Source organism: Thunnus thynnus, chromosome 15, assembly GCF_963924715.1.
Source record: "Thunnus thynnus chromosome 15, fThuThy2.1, whole genome shotgun sequence".
NCBI classification, from domain to species: domain Eukaryota; kingdom Metazoa; phylum Chordata; class Actinopteri; order Scombriformes; family Scombridae; genus Thunnus; species Thunnus thynnus.
The window spans coordinates 13,061,090-13,086,907 of NC_089531.1; the positions used below are offsets into that span (position 1 = coordinate 13,061,090).

At 38.8% G+C, this 25,818-nt stretch overlaps 1 protein-coding gene and 1 long non-coding RNA gene across 2 annotated transcripts in view; one reads left to right on the forward strand and one right to left on the reverse strand.

Moving 5' to 3' along the window:
- The first annotated feature begins 6,397 nt into the window (after positions 1 to 6,397).
- On the forward strand, positions 6,398 to 10,353 carry LOC137198147 (uncharacterized). The gene is made up of 2 exons (XR_010931591.1): positions 6,398 to 6,494; positions 9,425 to 10,353. It is a non-coding gene; the product is annotated as an uncharacterized lncRNA (long non-coding RNA).
- Positions 10,354 to 16,937: 6,584 nt separating this feature from the next.
- The window catches only part of efna3a (ephrin-A3a), a 61,964-nt gene continuing 53,083 nt past the window's right edge, over positions 16,938 to 25,818 (reverse strand). The window contains exon 5 of the mRNA XM_067612688.1: positions 16,938 to 19,390. Coding sequence (XP_067468789.1) covers positions 19,272 to 19,390 — 119 coding nt within the window. The 3' untranslated portion in view covers positions 16,938 to 19,271. The remainder of the gene's footprint in view (positions 19,391 to 25,818) is intronic.

The window sequence follows — 25,818 nt, forward strand, 5'->3', positions numbered from 1 at the left end:
ATGACAAAGTCACAGAAACAATAATAGGTGGTTGCTAAGCTAAAACAGGGCTTATATAGGCTTTGAAACTCATTAGACAGATCAATCTGAGACCAAACTGAAAATAGTTAGAGGCAGCTTACTGATGTGCTTACTGATGTGTACGAATGAACTACATAGTCAGTGACCACAAATCTTCATACTGAACTCAATTAAGTGGTTTGAGCGATGTGTTATTTCCACCTCTGTCTAGTGATGTCTAGTGAAATGTTTGTCATGTATTGTCATAAATGTCATAAATGTATTTATGAGAGGCCAAAATAAACTCAGGATTACATAGTCGATTTTCCTGCTAAAATGCAGGATACTGAAATGACGGTGGTCTTGACAGCTATTGCCAGGATAGTTAGAAATGCATATTTTCAGTGTTAGTGTGGGCAGAGCTAATCTAACAGCTCTGTTTGAAACTAACTCCTGTTAACTAGAGATACTATCTCTATACAATCATATGGTCAGCTAGCAGTATTATATTCAACAGGGAATTAAAAATATGTAGTACAATTTATGAATTTAAAAAAATGTTCAAAAATAACATAGTAAACAAATATAAAACTGAGGTATGAACATAAGGGTGAATGAAATATTTGATTTTGTATTTTTGACTATTTTTTTGTATGAGGTAAAAGGGTAGGCACAAAAAGCTAAAGCTTCAGCCTACAATACAATAATGTTTCTTTCTTTGTTTGTTTGATATAATTTGTTATGATTTATCTATGTATATGTGCATTCTTTTGTAACTCTGTTAAAATAAGGACCAACTAAAATAAAAAAAAAAATTAAAATATCATTTTGTGAGCCACTTTCCAACCCCTGACATGATTTCATTTTGTGCACTAAAGAAGGTGTCATTGAAACAGGGGATTTTTTATTCTGGGACAAAACTCTTTTCCACCATTAACAATTGCTGTAGTCTTTCACAGCTTTGATCTGCAAACGTACATTACAGCCCTGTATGGATTTCTCCGGACCTGCTCAGGAATTTTACTTAGAAATATATCAAATAATTACAGCTGCTGCTGCTGCTGCTGCTGCTGTGGTGAGAGATTATTCTTTTCAGTCTGTTGATATTGTGCAATAGTATTTAATATTTGAGGGGAAGTAAGGTTATATTCATCAGTTGACCTTAATGGGCTTATCTGTACTCATACATTAGAGCACTCATTAATGTCCATTATACCGCCAAAGACCTCTTATGACCTGGTGTGAATTATACACTTTATCTGGAGGTTTAAAGAGCCTCTGAGGTCACTCTCTGCCACTCTCTCTTATCAACAGACTGACAGAGGTGCTAATTTTGTGCAGTACTGTATGTGTGTATGTGTGTGTGCTGGCCTGTGTGCGTGCTCCATATTTATTAGTTTGTCATTTCTGTGCTTCCAAAATGTCCATCTGAGCGCGGCAGTTGTGGTGTGACGGCGGATGCTCAGGCACTGACCCGGATCAGAGGTCTTTCTATTTCTGAATACAGACAGCATACACAGAGCATATTATACCGCCCACAGAACAGGACACATGCAATCGACCTTTGACCCTGGGCCATTTCGAATCATTATCTCCTAGCTTAAAAGCAGGGGCTAATCCTTGCGGTGTTTACCACACAACTGGCACAACAGCTGGATGGTCTGTTTGCAGCCTCTCCTGGACCTCTTGGTGGGCTGAAACATATGGATACTATCTGGGATGATGTGCCCTTTTGGATTTCCACCAATGGGCTTCACGGGAGCATTAGTCCACGTACAGTAAGCTATGTTCATCTCAGGAGATATGAGGGGCTCAGCCCAGTATGGTGCTCTAAATCATCCCGTTGCTATTGGCAAATTTGACTGTTCCAGTGAAAAATCGTATTAGAGAAGGATTAATCAGAGTGTCCATGTTGGCCAGTGGGGTAGTTGGTGCTGTGAAGCTTTCATATACCTTCCTTGCTGGTGATCTGCTATTAATGGATTGGTGATCTCACTGCAGCAGAACCTGTTGTCTGGAGCAGCAGGATAAAGGCATGTAGCGAGGCGGGAAAATGCCCATTCGTATCTGAAAGTGTTACAGCAAAATTGATTCACGTACGGACATGAAATAGGTGGTAACTGAAGCTTGGTGATGTCAAGGATCTGCATCCGCTCTATGGACGTGTTTGGAATTGTCAACAGCACAAATTTGTGCCAAGCACTCAGTAATTTTTACTGCGCCTCTGCAAGCAAAACCACTTGTCACAACAACTCTATTGAAATGACTTGATTTCGGTCTGACATTTCAATGTTATTAGTTTGTAGATTCTGGTGTGACCGAGCCCTAAGGCCTAAGCCTTTAAGTAGACTTACCAGGGGACCTGGACTCAAACAACCATGACTTCTACAACTTCTTCAAGCTGTCTGGAATGTTGTTTTGTAGCTTAACCTGCAGTCTTACTGCCTTCACTTTGAACTTGTGAGGTTGTATTTTTGATATGGAAGGTAAAGTTTACATAATGTTTGGTACTAAAGTGGTTTGAGTCATGACAACACCATAGCTGTGGGGGATTCTTTTGAAAATAGTAATTTATCTGGTGTTCGTTCGTTTGCATGTTTAGACAGGGCAAGTTTGTACATCACCTTTCAATAATTACCCAATTAAAAGGGAAACACAAGACCATATAAAAAGGATTAGACTGATGTAGGGAAATGCAACTATTGGTAGCCTAATTCTCATAAGACCATATTTCCCATAAACCCCATCTCTTCTTGTTTTGCCGTTTTTTCCAGTCAGCTGGTTTGTTTTGATGATGAGAGGAGAGGTTGAAGAGCCTTGCTAACTGTTAATGAAGAGTTATTTTTGTTGATAAAGCAATTTTTGTTTGGAAAGGCTTGCTTTGTGCCGTAATGCATTCAGCAGAACTCCTGTGAATCCGACCCGGTCGCACACAATATCAATACAAAACAGAGAATATCAATCAATGAATTGTTTTTCATTCTCATCGCAAGGTATGGACATTGATTTTACGTTGATATATCAATGTCAAAATCTTCCCAGTAGCACCTTTAATGTGGAGAAATTGCAGGAATTGGTTGAAGATTGGTTGAATTTCCTGTAAGGACTGTGTAATAAAAGGTGGTGGTAAAAAATAAAAAGTAAAAAGTTTTAAACCTTGATTTAGACATCAGAAAAAAGATTTAAAAAATTGAAAAGCAACTTCCATTGGCTCTGACATTTTTAAAAACACCTATACTGTACGTGTCACAGGTCATGAACTTAAGAGCTATCAGAAAATTCCGGAATAGTGAAAACATAAGTGAGTCATTTGAATGTGACTCTAGTGAACACAGTAAACACAACAGCACCATGTATGATAGTATGAGTATGAGGAATTCACCTCAAATAGACAAATAATCTATGGCAGAATACAGTTTTTTTTATATAAGGTTATTCTGCTTGAAGACAATTCAACTTACACCTACTGAGTGAAAATAATATAAAACTATTCATGCAAAAAACTTATTGGTGAAGGTATCAGCTGAAGGTCTGTGTTATTTTTACTCTGTTTTCAGCAGGGATTGTGTAACAGCACTGCCAGGACAGGTGAACCATGTAACCATGTTCTGACTTGCTTTCATTCTGTTGAATAAGTACTGCCTTGAGCATGTATCTACACGCACGCACACTCACACACATCTGCACTCGGATAAGACCCCGTTGACACAGACACATCTCACACGTCATTATTTTTAACTCATTCTGCATCTACTTCATTTGCGTTTTCAATATGGATTTATAGATTTTTCTATCACATCACACAATGGCAAAGATGTGTGTGTACATTTGACGTCCATTTGATCCCACTCAGGAAAATCAACAATATTTCATAACACATCATGCTGGCCTAAGAAGGCTTAGCCCAATGCATGTCTGGGCAAAGGTCATAACTGTGGACTTCCTCTGTAAAGGCTGGTTGATTACGGATAAAAGGGCAGCTAAGGTCTTTTAATCACTCTCTCGCTATATCTACGTTTTCATTAAACAAAACCTGCTCTCAAACTCTTGCTAATAGGGTGTAGTTGGGGATAGCAGCATTAGCGGTATGGGGATCAACTGAGGCTGTGCCTGGAAGTCATCAATGTCTGTCAGCAGCGACTCTCATGGCCATTCTGGGACCTCGATGCAACACTGGGAGTGAGATGTTCTGGGTCATTTAAGGGGAAATTAACCACAGAAGTCCCATGCTTTCTGTGAATGGTCTCTTTTATTTGAATCACATAGATATATAATGAATCAGAAATACTTGAAAATCATTATCATCCTTCATAAAAGTGAAATAACATATGTTAAAAAAGCTGGCTCCATTAGAGCTTGCCAGCACTTTAATTAAAAGTGCAAACTAGCATTTTAACATCAATTAATCTTTAAAATTACTTCTGAGATTCCTCTCAGAGTTTCTCACAGGGCTGCTGGTGGTACAAGGAACAAAGTGTTCTAAAATCTTAATTGTCTTAAGTGAAGTGAAAGAAAAGTCACACATGCACAAGTTGCAACATCCTTTGTGACAGGAAACAAAGGCATTTATGGGAAATGTTGCCTTAATTTCAAAACACCTAGACTAACAATGCCACTTATGTAAGACACAGGCTGTTAATCATCTCCTCAATGATCTAATTTGTTTAATTATATGAGGTTATCACACTTAATTTGACAGCTTTGACATAGTGAGCTACTAAATTAATTAACAGAAAATACACTGAGCACCAGTAAGCACCTTTATGACTGAACCTTTTTAGATGGATAAACACAGGGAAACATTTGTTAGAGGACTTTTTTTTTTTACAGTTAACAAATTAAGTTCTCTTTAATATTAGTACACATGAGATATTATTATTATATACTGTAGGCTACATGTTCATTTCACAGTACAGTCTCAATGCACCATGGCTAACAAGTGAAATACAAAAACGGAAAACAAATGTTATAGAAGAGGAGGAAAAAATTAAAAAATTACACTACAACATGCTGGCATCTTCCAAAGTCTGTGGTCACAGTAAACATACAGTATATACAATACGTGCACCAGTGATAAAATATTCTCAACTCAAAGTTCACTTACTAGCTTTTACTAGCCAAGACGGTGAAGAATGAATCTCCATGCTCAGATATGCTCATGCACTATATTTCATGTCAAAGGGGTTTAACAGAGATTTATGAAAAATTTAAAAAATTTCCTATCATCTGACTCACCTTGAGCTCATACAGTCAAATCCCCAGCTGGTACGTTGCCCATGACATGAATAATCTTTATGTTTTTCAATATTTTGGGTGTATGAGTGAAATAATTTTCAATCACTGTCTTGACATACTGACAGTGGTGGAATGTAACTAAGTACATTTACTCAAGTACGGTACTTAAGTATAATTTTGAGGTCCTTGTACTTTGCTTTTCCATGTTATGCTACTTTGTACTCCTACTCCACTACATTTCAGGAATTTCAGGAAAATATTGTACTTTTTTTTATGATCAGTTTATAAAATATGCATTGTTATAGATTAGAAAACCCAACAGTATGTCCATGCTATCCATGAATCAGTGTAAATATTGTAATACATTATACAATATATATTAAATAGCATACGTCATTTTGCATACAGAGTACTTCTATTCTTTTGCCACCAGTACTTATGTACTTTTAGTAAGATTTTGAATGCAGGGCTTTTACTTGTAATGGAGTATATTTTTATTGTGGTATTGTTACTTTTACTTAAGTAAAAGATCTCAGTACTTCTTCCACTACTGCATACTGAACATACAGCTGGTACTAAAACACTACTGATTGTTTCAGGTTTGAGAGCAAAGGCTTTTCAGACTGCAAGCTGGTGAAATGTAGCTTTACTTCACTTCACAATGGAAGATGGATGGCTGCAGAAGGGAGTGGGACGACCCTCCCACCCACACAGAGCCTTATAAGTTGACAGACCAACAAATTATCATTATAGCTCCACCATCCTGCAAACCAATCCATTCTGTCTTCTTTAATTTGTTGAATTTCCTGTTGAAAGAAGATGATGGAGTGGATCCATCTTTCCAAAGTGCAGATGAAGAACAGTGGGAAGTTAAGGACTCAATGAGAGCAATCTGTGTTGATTTTATTGCTTTTCTTATATATATATATATATATATATATACATATATACACACTATATATAAGCCTCCTGGTACACCGTGACTGAGTTTGGAAGGTTTTACCGTATGAAACATACCACATGTGCCGCAGTTTTACATGTAGTGTGTAAAGTAAAAGTCATTCTTCATTTCAGGCCCAGCCTCCCTCAGTGTTTACTGAAACTCACAGATATAAAAGCAAGGGTTTGATTAGGCACAGGTGCGGCTTGTTAAAGGCTGGACCTCTGCTGGCTTCCTACCAACAGTCATGCTGCGTTCATGTCATGTTGGATTTGCTGTAAATGCGAGCTGCCAACTGGGGAAAATCATTCATTTGTAGGTAGGACATACAGTATGCAACACGCAGTCTGTAAACTCTGAATCTACAGATGCAAAAATTGTCATGCCTACTTCTATAAAAAAATCAACTCTACTCATGAAAAGTCTTCTACATTTTGTTTATGGTTGATTAATAAAAATCAATTTGTGATGTGAGTATTTCCAACACTTTCAAGTCCTAGCAACGAGAATGTCACTCTGTTCTTTCACTCCATCTGAACGCTTCATCAGTCTGTGTTAACATGCCATCTATCATTGTGGCCATTAACACAGTGCAGGCTGCTGGTGTCATGTGGCGCTTGCACAATCTTATGTGCTGTGAACGGGTGTTTGGCTTTAGCCTCAAAGATTATTTAGGCTCCAGAATAAGAAATAGCTTCCTGTTGAAGCCAATGCATAGCTGTCGATGGCACATGATGAAAACATTGACAACTTTTACACGCAGATTGTAGGTGGAATCATGAATGTTTTCATGAAATCGGTTTCCATGTCTCTCTGATTCATTTTGAATGTATACTTTAAGGCCACACAACATGTCTGTCTAACTTTACATCAAGCGCAGTAAAAACTGAAAAAAGAACCTGAAACTGAAAGACCTTTGCGAAATTAGTTTGTCAATATGACATTTGGGGAAAAAAACCCTGAGGGAAGTGAGTCAAGATACCTTGTGACATCTGAAGCAGTCAGTTGAAGTAAATGGATTTGACACATGCTCGCACAAGGTACAAAATATTGCTATGAAACGTAATACGCTTTACCTTTTAATAACATGCCCCTTCATATCAGTGATTTGTCATCATTCTGGGGAGTTCAGCAGTGAAAACGTCCAAAATTGGTAAAATTTGTCACTCAAGCAAAAATCCACCATGAAATATACATGGGGCATCATCTTATACAGTTAAATTCATAATTGTTGATTTGTAAAGCGCCACGCTGAAATTGGGTCTCAAGGGAGACTTTAATGATGCAAATAATTATCTAAAAATGTGTCTATATCAATGTTAAACAATTTGGCAACAACCAACAGCTGAACTTTGCAGGTTTCTTGTTGTTTGTGAATGAAGAAGCTCCAGAATTGGTCTTCTGACGACCGTTTTATCGGCTTTTCAGTTTTTAACTTTGAAAGAGAGTTTAGAGTCACATATCAAAAGAGAGAAATCCAACTTGCTGGTAATTAACCATATCCTCTTTAGTCCAGATTTTCTTTTTAAGACTTGTTTACATTCCTGACAAGATGCAGCTTTCTGTACATTTTAAACTGTATTATCTATTTCCTTTGATTCTTATTTGTGCTCGTCTGCAACATCCTGAATCGCTCAGCATGACACAAATACTCGGTCATAACATCTTTTTTGGAGCATTAGCTATTCCTGGGCTTAAGTTTTGACCAGATGCCCAAAGTGTGGGCACATGTGCACATCTGCACACACACACGCATGCACGAGGTCCACGGCTGTTTGTGTGAGTAGGTCCCCAGCTGTTGAGTGCTGTGCAGATGTAGCAACCAGAAATGAGGGATTACAGCTAAATCTGGAGGGAGAGGAAGAGGAGGAGGAGGAGGAGGAGGAGGAGGAGGAGGATGGTCATTAGGGAACACTGTGGAGACTGGAGGGAAGGTTTGACTGTCTAAAATGAAGACAAGTGTTAAGAGGGGTTAGAGGAAATTCACCCCGATAATAGAAAGATTAGACACAAATGATGAGAGGCCACAGGCAGAGTGCAGGGTGAGATGTGGAGAAAATTAGAGAAAATGTGAGTAAGCAAAACACAAGGAGAAAGAAGAGAAAATAGAGACTTTTTTTTAAACAAGGCTGGAGGGAAGGAAAAACAGACTGCTGTTAAAAAGAAAAACTATCCCATGGTGGGAATCTGTCGCACAGTCGTTTTTTATTTGATTGCGCATTCATTGATTTCTTAGACTGCAGAGAAGGCCGCGTTAATGCAGGCAAGAAGAAGCTGCAGTTAAAACATCTTAAATCTCACATCCATTAATATACCCTCACATGGGAGAAGGCTGAGATGTTTTTTTTTTTTTTGCTAAACAGAGTTTCTGCAGAGTAACAGTGCAAATGCGTTTTCTATAATTCATAAGAAGCTTTAGCATCCTAAATGGAAAAAAAACAGATAATGGTTTACATTAGAAAAAGCAAGGTTATATGAGTTGGACTTTGCTGATATGTATGAATGTAAATACATATAGACCAGCTCAACCAGGGAATAAAATCCAAGTCCTATTACAGCCTCATATCTACCTCTATTTCCTCCAGCCCAGGGTTACAGTAATACCGTGCCCTCTTTAATATTCAAACCATTTTTCACACACATGCTGTTGCTGTTGGTACTAGAGGCTGCTTCAGACGGCAAATGTGCTCTGTTTGAGATTCGGCGATAACTTTCCTCCACTTGTCAACACATTAGTCAACTGATCAGGGGAGGATTGGCAAGAGCCCAAATTAACGTGCGCAAAAGCAAAGCCCTCCAGGATGCTTAACGCCGTCCTAATTAAAATGCACATTCACATTTTCCTTCCTCTCTTAACAACACGTCCAATAAAGTCTGTCTCTTAAACCCTTAAATTAGTGGGCTGTCATTGTAAAATTAGAAGTTTTCATTAAATTTAGGCCCAATATGACTATTAAATAAATGCATGTTTTTGCATATACAAGGAAACTATGTTATTCTAGTTTTCAAATTACACATTTAGATTTTAACAAGACTCACGCTGCTCTGAGGGCCAATTATCAGCTCAAAAGGGACTATTAATGAGATTGCATGCCAGCTCCGCAGATCCCTCTCATCATGAGTGCTGCACGTATCAGATCAGCAGCTGTGAAACATAATAATGTGAAAACTGACATATCGCACTTGTTAACTGCTTTGATAGCTTGCATGATGGACTGTCACGTAATCCTGCCCGTATCTTTGTTGCAGGAGCTGGCATCATATTTCCCAGGGGAGTAAATGATGTCATTTTGGATCTCAAACTGTCTCCTCACCTCATCTCAGCGCAAACTCACCCACCTAGGTCAATCACCGTGTGCAGAGGAGGAGAGTTGACTCATAGTGACCTGAAGCTGGAGGAGTGTCAAGTCAAATCCAGACTCATGGGCAGATTTGAAGAAGTCCCATTCGGATACTTTCAGAGCAGGGGACATGCATCTGAGAAACCACCTGCAACCAGGTGAACATACTAAAGTGATGGAAGTGAGATCATTGGGGTTTAGTCGGTGCTGTGACAGTGATGATAAAGGAGGATTGCTGGTTCCTTCAAGTCAGCTGAATCTAAGAAGCAACAGAGTTGAATTGTTGCTTCTTTGTATGGGAAGATTAAATTAAGGGGAGACGTGCTATGGTGGAATATAAATGTTTACATTTACGGTACTCAAGAACTGTACTTACTGTCCAAGGATAGTTTGACATTTTAGGAAATGATTCACTTTTTTGCTGACAGTTAGATGAGAAGATCTTTTGTGTTTTTTGTGTTTGTCTGTTAAATACGAAGCTGTGTTTGTCTGTTAAATTTGAAGTTGGAGCCAGAAGACAGTTAGTTCAGCTTAGCATAAAGACTGCAAACCAGAGGAAACAGCTATCCTGGCTCCATTTAAAGGTGAGAAAAATCTGCCTATCAGCACCTCAAAAGCTCAGTAACTAACATGTTAATGTTTGTTTAATCTGTACAGAAACCAAAGTGTAAAAACAACAAACTGTAGTTTTATGGGGTTTACGTGGTGGACTATTTCTTAACTGTGCACAGTGACTTCCCGGAGTCTCCACTGGTTGCCTGGCAACCTCACGACAAGACAACAATGTCAAACTATTCCTTTAATGGATAATGAAAATAATAAATTAGCTGCTGCCCTAACTTACTCTCAGCAAGCATATTTCCCAAAACGTCACACAATTCCTTCAAGTACAAATCCGAGGTATTTTTACTTTATTTGAAGATTCCAAATTCATGACAATTGATCTTCTACATCACCAAAAAGGCACAGAAGAGGGACATTTTGCACTTTCTCTATATTTATTTGATACCTATAATAACATTGTTAAAATTAGTTACAAATTAAGATTTTATGTAAAAATGTATGATGAGTGTAAAAGATATGATACATTGTTAATGATTAAACTACCCATATATACATTTGCTAAAACTAGCTCCTGCTCGACCAGCTGCTACAGTAATAAGTAAGAAATAATAATGTAATAATATAATATATAACACTACAATACTCAAAGGGACCTTTTTCTGCGTTGAGCACTTTTACTTTTGATACTTTAAGTTTGCTGTGATAGTGTACTGTGCTGCAATCCTAATTAATATTAAATGTGTTTTTTTTTTTTTTTTTACAGTTTGGTATTAAGTAAATGTTTGAGGACATTCAAAGGGTAATGTTTTTCCTTGCTCCCTTCCTCCCTCTCTCTCTCTCTCTCTCTCTCTCTCTCTGTCTGTCTCTCTCTCTCTCTCTCTATATATATATAGTTTTGTTTTAAAGTTTTTTTTTATTGAATTCAATAAAAATATCCAGCAACAAAACAAAACAAAACAAAAAAACCCCCAAACAAATACAAAAACAACAAAAAAGAAAAAAACAGGCACGTAACCCAACAGACATTGCTATAAGAAAGGCAGTTATTTGGTTACAATAATGTGGTGCGCATTAGTACATGGCAACAACTACAGATGTACTGTACCAAACCATCAGTCTTGTCAAGGTTAGGTTGCTCCCTCCGGACATTTACCCACTAAAGCTGTCCCATTGTTCTTTAACCGTATAATTTTCTAGTTCAATCTTCCCAGCATCTTGTCACATGTAACAATTTCCATCATTTGTTCCCTCCACATTTTCAGTGTAAGAGTTCAAGACTCTTTCGAACATTTAAGAATTGACCGAGCACAGGTTATTTTGCCAGTTGTTACTACTCTAAATGCAAATTTACTTAACTGTGGCACTACAGTTTTGTCCCCACGGGGACACAACTTGTGTGATCTTGTGCAGTTCAACTTCTAACCATTCACTCATATATTCCAGAGCATTCCTCCATAACCATGGGAAATCCCCATCATGTATACATGTGCGTACCCTGTTCTGTTTTACATTTCCAACGTAAACTGTTTTTAATTAGGTTCATTTTATTGAGTCTTGTTGGGGTATAATAATGTCTATGAATGATTTTATGTTGAATAAATTTGCCTCTGGCTTCTCTGATATATTCCTCATTGTTGGAAAGAATTTTCTCTCATGTTTCTTCATCAAATGTACAAACCAGGTCTTTTCCCCAAAACATTCTAAGGTTTTTACAACCATTGTTATTTACCCATACCACTTTGATGCTTTGTGAAACATTGCTGGTAGTTGTAGATAATACTCTCTTTGGTCTTTTTTATTGGTGGAAGTGAACTTTCCCTTTAATACAGTGTCTAATTAGTAAATATTTCCAAAGATGGCCATGTCCCTCTGGATTGAATTTTTGCCTCATGAAAAAAAAATTGTCCTCTTCGAATAGGTCATTTTGTATTCTGATACCTTTTTCTCAACCACTGAGCCCCAGTTTTTTTAATTTTGAGGTTGTACCATATGGATGCATATTTTTCATTATCATGGAGAGATCTTACATTTCTTATGTACTTCTTGCCAAATTATCTTTGAATGTGCTACACAATGGGATTCATCATGTTATTTTTCTCCTTTTTTTAATGTCTGTGCTAGAACCTCAATAGGTTTAAAAGGAGAAGTATGTTCCCGTTCAGCCAGGACCCAATCCGATTCAGAATTTGTTCAGTCCCAGTGTCTGGGAAGCTTAGCCATTTCAAAAGAAATATTGTAATAGTTTATGTTTGGTAATGATAGGCTTCCCCTCTTCTTTGGCTGAAAGAGCTCGTCCATATGAATTCTAGGCTTTCTTCCAACCCAAAGAAAGTGTTTTATCATATATCTTAGTAGTAATTGTTGTGGAATACTTATTGGTATCATTCCAGTTACGTAATTTATCTGTGGGACTATAACCCTCTTTACTGTGTTCACTTTTCCCCATAATGTCAAGTGTAACTTACTCCAATTATCCAGATTAATTTAATATAATTTAATAGTGTTTCCATATTAATGGTAATAATTTCTCCTATATCTGGGTTCAGTTGTATCCCCAAATATTTCACACTTTTTGAATAGATAGTAGATTAGGGGAACAAGTCTGAGACACTGGCAATGCTTCTGATTTATACCAATTAATTTTGTAAGCAGATACTTTGGAATATGCTTCAATAACTTCTAAAAGCACTGATATAGACTTGGCAGGGTTTTGACTCAGTACCAAAATGTCAGCATCATCAGCATAAAGAAATAATTTGTGTTCCCTGCCACCTCCAATAGCTCCTTTAATTCTTGGCTCCTCTCTGATCGATATGGCTAGAGGTTTGAGGGAAAACTGTGAACAGGAGTGGACTGAGGCTGCATCCTTGGCGAGTTGATCTGGACATGAATGAAGATATTATCCCATTAGTGAAAACTGCAGCCCTGGGGCATGGATATAGAACATTTATCCATTTACAAAAACCATCACCGAACCTGAATTTTGACAGAGCAGAAAATGAGAAAGCCCATTCGACCCCATCAAATGCTTTTGGGGCATCGCGTGATTAGGCTGACAAAGGGTATGTGTTTGTTCTATTGATCTACATTAGATGTAGTATCATTATTGGTCGATGACCTATTTTTTTTTTTATAAACCCTGCCTGATCTTTGTGAATGATTTGTGGCAAAATCTTATTTATCAGTCTAGCAGTATCTATCAGTATTTCTTGGACAGTATTTTACAGTCAACATTTATTAAGTTTATAGGTCTATAGTTAGCTGTGTGTTAGTTAGATTTTTGTCTCTCTTTTTTTTTTGGTATAAATGATATTATAGCTTCATTGAAACTTTCTGGGAGTGATCCATATTGCAATGCTTCTTGAAAAACTTCTGTCATACCATCAGAACCTTAACCAACTTAGTGCCTGTAACTATATATTTCAGGGAAAGATGGGCAAATTTAGGGGACAATGTCAACAATTTACCTCCTTTGTAACATTTCAACATATGCTTTAACAGTCAAGCTGCAACCACAGAGCAGTGATCATTATTGTTATTTTTGTGTTGTTGTTTTTTTTACTATAATAATAATGTTAAGTAAGGTAATGACATTTTCTATTAAACTAACAAAATTGAATTGTTTTATAGAGCTTTTAAATTCAGACAGTACCGTATGGTGCGCCGTTCTGACAGAATTACATAATTACATGTGAACTATAAAAAGAACATTCTGTCTGTGGCCGGTATTAAAAGAGAAAGAAGTGTGTAAAGATTAAGACGAGAACAAACTTAGATTTTTTCATGAAAAACAGAAATAATATTCTAATGCAGCCATCAGCTCTGACCTAATATAATCCTGAAGGGTTGAGAAAAATGTTTCGTACTGCAGGTCAGCTCATCCTTTGAACAGTTACATAAGAGACAATATTCTCTGAAGTTATTTTTATTTTGCCCTGTGTGGCTTTTGATGGCCTTATTAAAATCAGATTTATTTTTCTTATGTTTTTTTTTAGTCATAGTGAACAGCTGCTTGAGTTCAGTATTTAGTCATACTGAACTCAAGCAGCAGCTTAACCCATAATTTAGATCTGCTTAGATGAGATAGCAAAATCTATTCGGCCTACACAGACCACATAATACATAAACCAACCCAGTATTGTCATTATAGGCATTGTTTGTTTTATGAATTCAAGCTTTATCTTATATGTTGACATACTTCCAGGAAATCTGTTGCACAATGTTTTTTCAGATGTCCTGTATGCAGCTCACTGACGAGTCTTAATATCAGAAACACAGGGTAAAAGAAAGCTTTGGCGACACCTATGGGTGGAAAGTAGTTTAGTTGGTTACACACTGATATGACTGAAATTTTCCACATAATATCTGCTGTTTGCCAACATGTCAGCTGGCAGAGATGTGCTGCGTGTCATCCTATTTTTGGCTTGAATATGTAGCAAGGATAAGTGCATTTGACACACATGAAACTGTAAACTCGCTTGTTACACACACACATATTTTAAAAAAAAGAGGGGGGTTGCTGAAATGCAAAAAAAAGTGAGGAAAATATAAAAGGGTAAATATGTGCACAAATACAGGCAGTGAATGGCATACAGAACACGGGAAAAACAAAGGCTTGGATTGATGATTGAAAGGCTTTTGAAGAAAAATAAATATCACCAATAGGACATGTTTTCATGCTGAGCATCAAAGAAAGTGGACTGTGATGTGAATAGCATTTTTGGGTAAATACTGTAGCTGGCATTGGGACATGTTTTCATGTTCGTTCTGTGAAATATGTAGTTGTCATACAAATTCTGGCAATAAAGTCATCACTATGCCTATAGTGATTACAGCACATTTTCTGCAAAGATGTAGCTCAGGTAGTCACTCAGGTTGGCCATTAACTGCAGAGTTGGAGGTTCAATTCTAGGTTCCTCCTCCTCACATGTCAAAATCTTTGAGCAACCTGAGTGTATGTGAATATGGAGAGAAAATGTTTAGACAAAAGCGCCTGCCAGATTTCTTTCTTGTGCAGCATGATTCCTAAAATAACCCCCCCCCCCCCAAAAAAAAAACAAAAAACAAAAACTTTTGGTCAATTAAATAATTTTCTGGTCTGAAGAATTTGAATGAGCCACAACTCATTTTTATGACTCCCAAACTTGAAATAGAAGTTTCCAAGGAGCACTTGAAGGCAGCGCTAGTCTCGGTGATTGTCTCATTGATGTCCTGAGCTATAACAAGTTCTCTGAGGAGGAGGCATCTGTTTCATTGTTTGGGCCAGACGGTGCAGCTTGTCAGGGGAATTCTTCTAGATGGCACAGGCCTGCCCATGCTACAGATGGCTTATCTCACAGTAAATGATTCAGAAAACGATAATATGCCTTCAAACGGAGAAGAGGTCATCTCCCTTTGCTAATGGAATGTCTTCCTTAGTTAGACTCTGGACAGAGCACTTGTTAGATATCTATTTCACAGCAGAAATGTGAGGCTCCGTGTCAGTTGCTCAGGGGAAGGTAGGCATCTTTAATCCACTGGCAACACTCCTGATCCTCTCATTTGAATAGTAAGCAGATCAATTAATGTTTCGTTTAGGCACAGGCAAAACATAAGCTTTTCCAGACAGGAATTTAAGGTGTAAATATGACAGTGTTAATTCCTTTACATTCCTAACCAGGCACATCCTCGCTGCCAAAACTGAAGCAGGCTGATTTTCTGCAAAAAATGATGGTTTAAGTTGTCAACTCAGGCCCCGGAGCAGAAGCTAAAACCCTTCCCCTGTTCCCCGGTGTCAAAACACTGAAACGTTTATGTGCAAGTCCAAACCTATAAGGACTGTAAGCCAAGACCTACTGTAATATTCAGCAATTATCAGTCTGTCAGCTAAATGCAAAAATGTCAGAGAGAATCAGAAGCAGGAGCCTCACAGCTTAGTCAAACAGCTGTGAAACAGACATTAATAGACGTGATCACTTCATTGTAACCTGCTCGGTTAAGTATGACTCACATTATGTCAAGTAAACTATATTAAATTAACTTTGAAAATTTCTTGGCAGTATCCCACTACACACACACACACACACACGCACACACACACACACACACACACACAATCAATTACAAATACTCTTTGACCCAGGTCTGAAGTGAGGAGCACAAGCCGACAGCAGAATCTGCTCTACTTCTTTCTCTTTCATCTGATTTCAGCCCTGATGTGTGACATCAAAGACAAAATCTTATCTGCCCCCTCTGTCCCTTTTGACATGGACATTAGTGCATCTAAGACATGTGTCCCTCCCCATTGTCAGCTTCTTTCTGTTCTGCGTACGAAGATTAGAAAGAAGCTGACAGGGGTAAAGGGAATAGAGAGTGACGGAGGGAGACAGATTTGTGCAGACATGAATGGCTTGCAGGTGTTTTTTTTTTTTTTGGAGAAAAAGAAAATGGATAGAGCAGGAGATGTGGAGCCGTGACTTTCCCTCCACGCTGTCATTATGTTTTATGGCAGAAGAAGTGTTTGTGAAACCTAAGCGAGGCGCTGTAAGGATGGGCCGTGTGAGAAAGAGTGATAGTTTTACACCAAGAGTATGTGCAGCATGAGTACTGTCTGTTTACATGTCTGCTTGCAAGCAACATATCTAAAAGTGGAGTGTGAGAGAAAGAGGGAGAGCATTGCCTTCAAGTAGTGCTCAAGAAAAACAAACAGAAGTGAGTGCAGGCTGAGTGAAGGTGAAGGAGTCACTGTTAAGATAAAGAAAGGGCAGACGGAGGCAGAGAGAAGACAGCTGCATTGTTATTTCTGTAAAAATCAGTTTGTCATGTACCTTCAAATAAGTACACAAAAGTAAATTTGCAAAAAGATTTTAATTGGCATTGTTTTAATCATTCTTGGTTCAATTTACAGTTTTTTTTTCTTTTTAAATTCATTCTTGTCAAAGGTAAACACATTTTCTCGTGGTTGTCTTCAACATTAGTAAATGCTTTTCGCCCGCTTCCCAAACCCCGTAATTAACATTACAGAAGAGCACATTCTCTCATACACACTTGCATATTCAGATCCTACAAACGACTCCTTAACGGGTACGAAATTTCTAAGTGCCACATACTCGAAAGCGCGGACAAACACATTCTACATACATACGCACACAAATTGTGCACACATATGTTTTTAGACTCTTGCTCGCTCCCACACACGCACAGGCACACGCGCGCGCACGCACGCACGCACGCACGCAGGAAAGCAGGCAGATAGAGCCTCTCGCTCGCACGCACGCTCACACACGCTTGTGCACGAACATTCCATAACCGGCATGTATTATAAATATACATTACAATGCAGACTCCTACGTTTCGCAAGCACAGCAATTGAGGAATGCTGCCCTTCCATCAACATCAGCTCTGTCTGTGCATTCACAGTTGGTTTATGACATGCTCTTCAGCAACATGATCTGGTTAGCAGTATCTGTTACATGACAGTAGGGTTACTGAGTGTATGTCCCTACTGATTAGTCATAACCAATAACCGTCCCCTTTTGTCAGGCTGAATTACATCTGACTATTTATCTACACAAGCAAATGCTGCAGTAAAAATTCCACTGTTTAAAAAAAATGATAAAAAATGGCACAATAGCTTATTGAGCAAAGGCCTACAAATGCACACTAATAAATTAGGTAGATAAATAATATACTTTAATGTTAAAATAAATACATTTGAAAAGTAAATAAATTAAAAAAGCACAACATTGTAATCTGATTAATGCCAGCCTACGTTGTCCTGTATAACAATATAAAAAAAGTGAACTTCTCTTTATTTGCACATTCACACATGTTGTGTTGTTTTTTTTTGTTTTTTTTTAACAAAATGGCGGCAGCGTTACTTTGAGACTCAAAGCACAAATTCTCCTCAGGCACCTGCCGCACTCTGGCGACTGTATGGGGTCGTTTCCATGGTGACTCTTGACTGCTGTAATGGCCATCAGCACTGATTGGCTGGGAACCTCTGAAGTGGAAAAGGAATAGACAGGGTTGTCTGGGATTAAAAGGGAACTCGCTGCTGAGAGAGGTTCTAAGAATTGTAAATTAGTGTTACTCTGAATGACTCTGCTGATTGCTGTGAGGAGAAAGGTTTGACATCCGGAAAATCTACGCCAAGTGCTTAAGGTAAATGCATCGGAACAAAACACACATCTACCACGTCTAAGTGCCATCAAATCACTAGTCCTGGGTCTGTATTTTTCTAGGGTTGTTACAGTGTGAAGGCAAGAAATGCAGACAAAGGACTAGTTCTAAGAGGGCACTCGCTATCCTCTAAGAAACGCAGGCTTTGCATCTGTACCTATCACAAAGCCAGGGGTATTTTTGATGTCTGGAGAAAATGGATTCTTGAAAGGCCCGTGGATATCCTCACAAAGTCTCTCCCTTTTCTTAAGAAACACCTTGGGCTCCTATTACCGGCAGCTCCCTCACTACGACGTGAAAACATTCCTCAATGTCCAGGACAACGGCAGCAGTTCTCATCACTGACTGATTACATAAATATCCTGTATAGCTCAGGTAAGATCAGTACAGTTCCAGAGTCCAGCTTGCTCTTTACTACATCAAAGTTGAGTTTAATCCATGAGCATACTTGGTCCGTGGTCCAAGGCCTTAAAATCCACTGCGAAGTCCACTCCTGTTATGTTTGCTGTCTTCTTCAAAGCTTAAAGTTACAAAAACCTAAGATGCAGCTTAAACTCCTCAGGTGATTTGATATCCATGCTACAATAAGTAAGAATGTGTAGTCTACATCCGACTCATTACTAGTTCACTTCCTCACTCGCCTGTTGGCTGCCAGGCACGACAGCAGCACAGAAGTCTGATTTTGAATATAGGTTGTGGTTGTGGTCTCCATGTTGTGGCGAACACACCTGTATGAAATGCTGTGGTATTCATATGATAATGATGTCCAAAAACACATGGAGTGTCAAAATACACCGGTGTAATCATGACAGCAAAAAGGCCTCTCCTTTTTTTTTTTTTTTTTTTTCCCCAAAGTTCAGTAAGTAAAGTTGAAGGATTTTTTTCTTCTGTGTCCCTTTTGATTGTGGTTCTGTTGCACTTCTACTGTGTTTCTGCAAACTTTCACATCAAAAACTTGCGGTTGGTGGATACAAAGCCCTTTGGACAAGGCGGTCCAGCTATGCATGAAGTGTCACTCACGGTGACAGTCGCTAGGACAAAAGGACAGCAGACACAAGCAGCATGGCCACTGTGAGAAGAAGGCGGTCACGTGAGGGGCTGCTGCCACTGACGCTTTTCTCCAGTTTGGGAACTTCAGGGTTAAATTCGTCTGTAGAGAAAAGGCACAGAGAGAGAAAATATGAGAAAATGAGAAAAGAGATAACGTGAGAAACAGCGAGAGAGACAGTGTGTGCATATGTGAGACAGAAGGAAACAAACCATTACTGTACTACATTATTAATTCATCAATCTACAGACAATGTGTGATTCATGCAAATTGTGCTTTAACATATGCAGAGAAAGAGACATGATGCAATTATCAACAAACCACCAATTATCATCAGCACTGCTACATATGGCCATTTCCCCCGTGGGATAGAAAATTAAAAGCACTTTTGTTTCTGATCTGTTTTTCTTTTTTTTTTTTTTTTTTCACGTATTCCTATTTTCACACTAATGATGTTTTTATCCTAGAGGGATTTCAATCAAACCAAATTACTATGGCCTTGTCATTGATTAGACACAACAGAACATTAGCTGGAGGGGAAAGATGGAGAAAGAGCTGGGAGAACACATTTTGTAATATTCAGTAAAAAGTGGATTACACTGAGTCATTACGCGCCGTCTCGACATAATGTTTCCCATTATATCTAGAGGGTTATGACATGCCAAAGTAAAGCAAAAGGAACCAAACAGAGCTCTGTTGCTTACACATCCATCACAGATTTTAGAGCAACCTGAGTTAGCTGCAATGAGGTGTCAGAAAAACACCTTTTTTTCTAGTAAGTAATCAAACTAAGTGCAGAAGAAAGCTGCAATTTCTTACTGACGTCAGTCACATCAGACATAAAAGTGAAATGTAGGTGAAGAGACGGAGGTTTTAAGCCTTGAGATGTGACACACTGATGGTACATTTAGTCATTAAGAAATTTGAGTTTAACAACTTAAAATCACACTGGAGACATGAAAATGTACTTGTGTTGATACAAGATGGGATATATTTATTTTACAAATTGTGCCCCAAAACTGACAAAAATCTTGTTTGTCTATTAAAATCCCATTACTCTTACTTCTGTCAGTCTCAGCTCAATACAAAATGCCTTTCTCAGATCTGTTCCAATGTCAAAATGCATCAAATTAAGAAGTGAGATCTCATCAAAATACTGTTTCACGGTGACATTAAAGCCAGGTCTGGAGTTTGATAAATATAATGGAGGCAGTAACTGGCTACAAGTAAGAACAAGGGAGATGATGAGATATCAGATAAAGACAACAAACACATGACAGGTGATGTCTGATGAATGTACGGAATTTTGTTTTTGCTCTCTGTCTGAGAGTAAACTATCCGACCACTCTGGTTTGTCCTGGTAGTGACTCTTGCCCACGTCAGAGTTGTTCTTAGTGAACACAAGACATCTGTCTGCGAGGATGACACACAACACTGACAATCACACCGCCAGGCACCAGCATGAATTGAAACAGAAAACAGTCAGTGAAAGCAGGAGGGAGAATATAAACCAGCATCGCCTCAGGTAGAGCCCACAGGTCACAACAGGGCCTTCATACCATCCGGTTTGTACACTCAGTGACCAGAAAAGGGGACTAGCTGCCTCTGCAGAAGAAGTGGGTGCTACATTACTTTTACATAAACAAGTACATGCAGCAACAACTCCCTTTGCACAGTTGCTTTGCATTTAAATTTATTCAAATCACATGATCTAACTTTTTTGTGGGTTCCAGGAGTTTTGACACTCACAAAAGTGCACCACATGCAACTCTTCAAAACCCTTGCTATTTAGGGAGGCTGCCCTTGGAAGATGAATGTGGGGGACGTCTTGTGCCTCAGGCCATAACAAGTTATCAAAGGTCCACAGTACGACATCTAACATCACAGTACAATTGTGGGATACAGCAATCAATTTCAGAGCACACAATCCGGTGCAGTCGTGTCTGTATGAGGTATAACAACAGACGAGCGTGCAGGGTAGCTCTCCAGTCCATGGTAAACTGCCCAAGGCATTTACAGTGAGATAAGAAACATCAGCTTGAGACTGTCGATGAGTGGAAAAAGGTTGTCTGGTCTGATAAATCCTTGTGCCAACTTAGCCACAACGATGGCAGACTCACAGTGAGGCGTAAACAACATGAGACGATGGACCCATCGTGCTCTACGGGTCAGTGGGGGAGGTGTAAAAGTGTTTTCAACTGACTTACACTCTGTCTATTAATACTAGTAGTAGAGAAGAGAATGTTCTTAGTCACAGTGAAAGAATTGTCGTAGAATGGCTTCAACCTTGGGTAATTGTACGAAACACTGATGTCTTTGTGCTCTTAAAGCAGACCACTGACAATGTTAGCTTTAATACTGGAAGGCTATGTGCCCATTGTTAAGATGCTACTGTACTACAAAGCGTTATCAGCACAAAAGGTGATCTGAAATGTTGCTGAACCAGAAACATCCTCTGGTCACCGAGTGTACAGAGTGTACTGTTTATGGAGTCTATTGGTGGTCTTTGTTGTTGAGAATATCTGCACATAACAAGATACTTGGAACAGATGAATCAAGGCCGCCAGTGTCTATTGATGCCTCTTAAAATGATCTGTTTCTAGCCTTTATTCCTCCACCGCTGCTGCAAACACTCAATAAAGGAGGAAAGCGTTTAAGGGCAAGAATGCACAGAGTATGCTGAGATTTGCTGCAAGAACCAAGAATGTTATGATTAATTCAAGAATGAAGCAGAATTGAATTGAATTCTTACACTGTAGCACATTTGTGGAAATAAGTAGTTTGCTATAAGATGCTCTTCCATAAATAATTTCAGCTATTCATAACTCAAATATACAGCTACGAGAAAAACATGGTGTGTTTCAAGGGGTTCAAACAAAAAACATTTTGAACAATGTGAATCCAGTCAATTCACAGATGATTTCAGTTTATAATAGCTTGGGTCTTGTTTGCGTAGTTCCTGTTCATGTAGTGAACTCACCTAAGTAATTGCTGAGTTTTAGGAACGCTTTGATATCGCTACATTAAAGTCTAATGAGGCAAGAAACACGCGTGGTCAGATGATCACAAAGGTTATAAACAAGCCGGCGGCGGCCCGTTTCACAAAAATGATTGGCGAGCACCAGTTATTCGCAGACTGTGTGTAACTGTGGCAGCGTCTTTTTTAACCAATGACTGTTTCTCACAAATTGCGGGTACACTTGCGAGTCCTACTGTTTTGATTAGTGAAACATGTTAAATGAGTGTGAAATGGGCCCCGGGTTAGACACGTTATCAAAACTTGATTATTTTGAGGTAAAAATCAAAAGAGAGCAAACCTGCAATGTTGGTAAAAATCCCTCATTGCACAAGAAAGCTTCACCTTCATTTTCTTTTCCATGGGAGTTTCTCTAACCTGGGGTTAAAAGTGTGTGATCATGTAACTGCTCGTGTTTTGTGTTGCTTCATTCCCGGATCTCAGCAATCAACATGAGTATAATCTTATTATACCAAAACAATGAAACGTAATACATAAATAGTATTAAACCAAAAAACCATGTTAGTGCAAGAAGATGTGACGTCAAAGCGAAGCCAATAATAAAGTAAAGAGACGACAGCAAGTCCAAACATATGAGGAGAGAGAGGGAGAGATTTGTTGATGCTGAGCCAGTCTGTGGGCTGGTCTGGTCCTGAGGGTGAGTCAGAGAGTGGGTGTCCAGCGGTCAGCAGGGCCATCAAGGGTACGGGTTGTTTTTAAGTGTGTGTGTGTGTGTGTGCATAAATCTGTGTGTCCTGATTTTGTTATGCCTCCAAATGTATTCAGCAAAATGCATCACAATGCTAGAGGCTATGATTTTTTATGATTTCCTGCCAGTGTGTGTTTTTTTTATATTAAATTCTACGTAAGCTCGAGTCTGAGTTACTGCTGAGCAATTCGCCCACCACTGAGCTTTTCTTCTTTCCTCTGCCCCTTCTCTCTGCACCCCCCTTTCTCTGCCCCCACTCTGGTTTTTATCTCTTTTCCTGCCTGTTTCTCTCTCTCTCTCTCTCTGCCTTATCTGTCCCTCTTTCCATCAGGCATTCTCTCTCTTTCTCCTGCTGCCTTTCTCTTTCGCTGCCTCCTTCCTATCTTTTATCTCTCTGACTTTCTCTATCTCATTTCGTCTCTCCCTCTACCTTTTGCCAGCCTCCCCCCTGCCTCCCTCTCTCCCCCTCTGTCTCTCTCTTTTCCGCCTTCTCTCTCTCTCTCTCTCTCTTTCTCTCTCTCTCTCTGAAGGTACTCGTTGCTGATGGCTCAAGAGCTCTTTTCGCTCTGTCTCTGCTGGTGTCAGTTTCCATCTCAGGCAGGTCACACTCTCTTAGCCCTCGTCACAGACTGCCTACGGCTCCCAGAAACAAGCATACTAAATGATTCCCGGCAAGAGGCTTTTGTTTGAGATGGAGATGGAGAAAGAGAAAAGAAAAATAGAGGGTTTATGTAACCACTCAGCTGCACAATTGACTCGCTCGCTGACATGCTTTCTCCTTAGGTAAACATGGACCTTTCATTCCTTACAAGACCTCTACTGACCTTGTGGATTTATAGCAGAGGAAAAAGTAGATGTAGAAGTCTGTATCTCTGGTTTGAGGGGACATTGACAATTTAAAGAATATACATATTAATTATTAAAGAAAAAAGTAACTTTTTTTCAACTTGGGTCTTACTTTCATTGTTTTGGCCATAGTTTTGGTTAATCGCTGCACTCTGGGAGAGTGGAAGCATTGCTCAAAGCCCAGATGGGGCAACAAAACAATGTGAAGATTTATTTGAAAGATATGAACTGAGGTGGACGGTACACATATAACCCAAACTGTCTGTTATAAACATTCATCAAAGTTTACAGATCAAATTCCTGCTTCTTTGACTTGCTCTATTGTATAGTATCTGCATCTGTATATATAGTATTACCAACATTTTAGGTGTGCTCATATTCAATCTAACATTCAAGTTAAGTGGTTAAGATAATCTGGTTTAACTGGCTTGTTTACAACCGGTTTTCCCCAGATGTCAGAAAGACCTTTTTCTCAACTTTTTTACATGTCATAACAGGAAAATGAAAATCATGGCGGCATTCCATATACGCATGCAGGTTTAAGGGCCTTTGTTTTGTGCATGCTGGCTCACTTGCTTGGTTTACTGAGACACCTGAATGGAATAGAGCCATTGTTATTGTTATTAGTAAAACCTGTGTTCTTCCTGCCATTAAAAGTCTAAAGCTATGTGCACATTACGGGCCTTTTTGAGTCAGATCCTGTCTTTTTGTGTTAATGGTTCACATTCATATTGGTAGTGACATGTATCCGGCTCAGGTGTGAACACTGTTGAGGTCCTAAACTGCCAAGCATTCACATATTTAACTGAAATGTGAGCCGCATGCATTCAGGAATAACAACAATAACGTCATTTATGCAACGGTCAGTTCATAAACAGGGATGACATGGCTGTGCTAGCATTCGGTATAAGTTCCTTCCAGCTTGAACAGAAGCTTATCCATACATGTCCAACAAATTTGAAACTTCTTCATATCTCCATTGAGCCCTGTTACTGTTGTTGCTTTCCTTTTTGTTTAGTTTTACTGGGCTGTGAGGTGCCAACAATGAATGATAACGACAGGCGATATGCGCATGTGCAGAGAGGTGAGATGTCAAAAAAAAATCACATGAATTCCGATCTGACCGATCTGGCCGCGCTGACAGCGGCCACACAGCCAGACATCAGATATGAGTCAGATCTAGGACCATATATGCAAGTGGCCCAGATCTGATATGAACAAAATCAGATTTGGTTTGTTCACACTTCCGTGAGAAAATCAGCTCTGAGTCACTTGTAGGAAAAAAATCAGATTTGAGCCAAATCAGCATGTAATGTGAATGTAGCCATAATGTCTGAGTAGGGATGCACCAATCCAATTTTTTCTCTGCTGACACAGATTCCAATACTTCAACTTAAGTACCGATGCAATACTAGTGCTCTTATTCCCAAATTTAAAATCTGTATACCGCACTGCAAGGAACTCATTAGAGTCACTTTTATGTAAGGTAACATGAGGCCAGGGATTTCTGTGGCACTAAAAAGAGTGTCAGTGGGCCACCATGACTGAATGAATGTACAGTAACTAATGGAGGAAATGCTGAATTTATATTGTCACTGTGGATTGGTTGTGTTATGGCCTTAACACGTCCAGTATCTGGGCCAATAAAATATCGTACTACTTGATGAATCAAAATTTTAAAAAATGGATTAAAATATTCCTGCAAATGAAGTGGTCAAGTTCAAATTTTGTAATTGTCTTATTAAAGTTTATAATTATTTTATAAATGTTACTTAACAGCTGCAAGAAATAGCCTAATAGGCTCCATAGTCCCATAGGACCACTGTGGTTCTGTTTTCATGAATAAAAACGTTTCAAAAACATCACAAATCACATCCTGAATATAAGTACACGTGAATACTGCTGAATCACTGACATTGTTGTGTTCATAGTGTTGCCCATATTGCACAACTCTCAAGA